General features: G+C 31.4%; 1 protein-coding gene across 1 annotated transcript; it reads left to right on the top strand.

Moving 5' to 3' along the window:
- Positions 1-803: 803 nt before the first annotated feature.
- On the top strand, positions 804-1,463 carry Tsp_14346 (conserved hypothetical protein; the record flags this gene model as incomplete). Its single annotated transcript, XM_003368737.1, has 2 exons — positions 804-840; positions 922-1,463. Coding segments are annotated over exons 1-2 (579 nt in total), but the record flags the coding sequence as incomplete, so codon positions are not given.
- Between the last annotated feature and the right edge of the window lie 61 nt (positions 1,464-1,524).

Below are 1,524 nucleotides of genomic sequence, written 5' to 3' on the forward strand. Positions count from 1 at the left end.
AATATAGAAAAAAAACTGGCATTTTTTTTCCCCAAAGTCCAATTTTTTCAAATGTAAACCCACCCACTTTCTGGTTCTTTTACTTGGTCATTATTGGATGGGGAAAAAATATGTCCCCAAAAATTATTGCCCCAACTGGTTTTTCCCCAGTTGGGATAAAAAAATGGCAAAAAATTTTCGCCGGTTCATTTAAAAAGGTACCTTGAACCACGCATGTTTTTTTAATAAATAAATTACACAAAATATATGCCATATAATTAGGAATAAAAAAAAATTTTTTTTTAAAACACCCCACACACCACACCATCAGTGTCCTAAAGTTACTGCTTCGGTAGTTTGTTGGAAATAATTTTTATAAAACAAAAGAAAATAATTAATTTGTTCAATAAAGATATTTTATTAATAAGTTGCCAAAATAAAAAATTTTTTTCATTCCCTTGAAAGTCAATAGTTGTTTTTTTATTCAAATCAATCAATTTTTTTAAAAAATATTTCAGCACGGATCAAATAAATAAAAATGATTTTTTTTTCATATTTATACAATTATTAATTCAGTCGTCATTATTAATAGATTTGTCATAAATTTAACAATGAATTTGAACAAACGCCCACGTTTAAAGTAACTTCCGTTTGAAAAATTTAAACTCGACCAAAACGCTTAGTTTAAAGTTCTGATGAAAAATATTTAAAACAACACCATTAAATGCATTCATGCCGTTCGCCTGAAACGGTACCTCTCTCTCGTCGATAAAAGTGAAAATCAAGACAACCGTGAATCGATTTTGCACAAACAAACAACAAGCATGTCGTCGTCTTTGACTTGTTGCCAACAATTGAGAAGTATGTGAAAAATTTGTTATTTTTTACCAATAATAATAATAATAATAATAATAATCATTAGCATAATTCGAATATTTGCAGCGATAACTTGTAATCAATTACGACTGACGCTCACGGTGCTGTTGTTGTTGATCAAATATGGCCAAGCTCTTTCTTGCCCGCACAGAATTTTCCAAAAAACCCCGGGCTGGGAATTACAACAAGGATGCGTTACAGTTGTAAAAATTAAATCGTACGACAAGTATAACAATTTTCCAACAAACTACTTAGAAACATGCCAACAATACAACAACGGTTTGGAATATACGTTCAAAGATCTAGGCACGGTACTTCCAGAACAGACTGCAATAAAAGATCGAAGTCGTAGGATGAAAATATATCTGAATTACAACATAACACGTCAAAAATATTCCAACAATAATTCCATGGTCGACTATTCATTGGAAGGAACTATGGACGATGGAAATTTGCAAAGATTCTTTCGACAAAATAACAAATGGATAAGCGCTAAAAAAAAGCTTATCCCAAATGAATGGGTAAACAAAATTGGATATGATACAATCAAACCGCCACTCTGCGCTGTATATGTGAACAATCGTATTGATTTTATTGAATGCAATTGGGTAAACTTTCACGCATGTAGTTTGCATCATCCCAAAAATTGGAAATGCAAACTGGAGGATG

The sequence above is a fragment of the Trichinella spiralis genome (assembly GCF_000181795.1).
Source record: "Trichinella spiralis strain ISS 195 chromosome Unknown Scfld1983, whole genome shotgun sequence".
Lineage (NCBI taxonomy): Eukaryota > Metazoa > Nematoda > Enoplea > Trichinellida > Trichinellidae > Trichinella > Trichinella spiralis.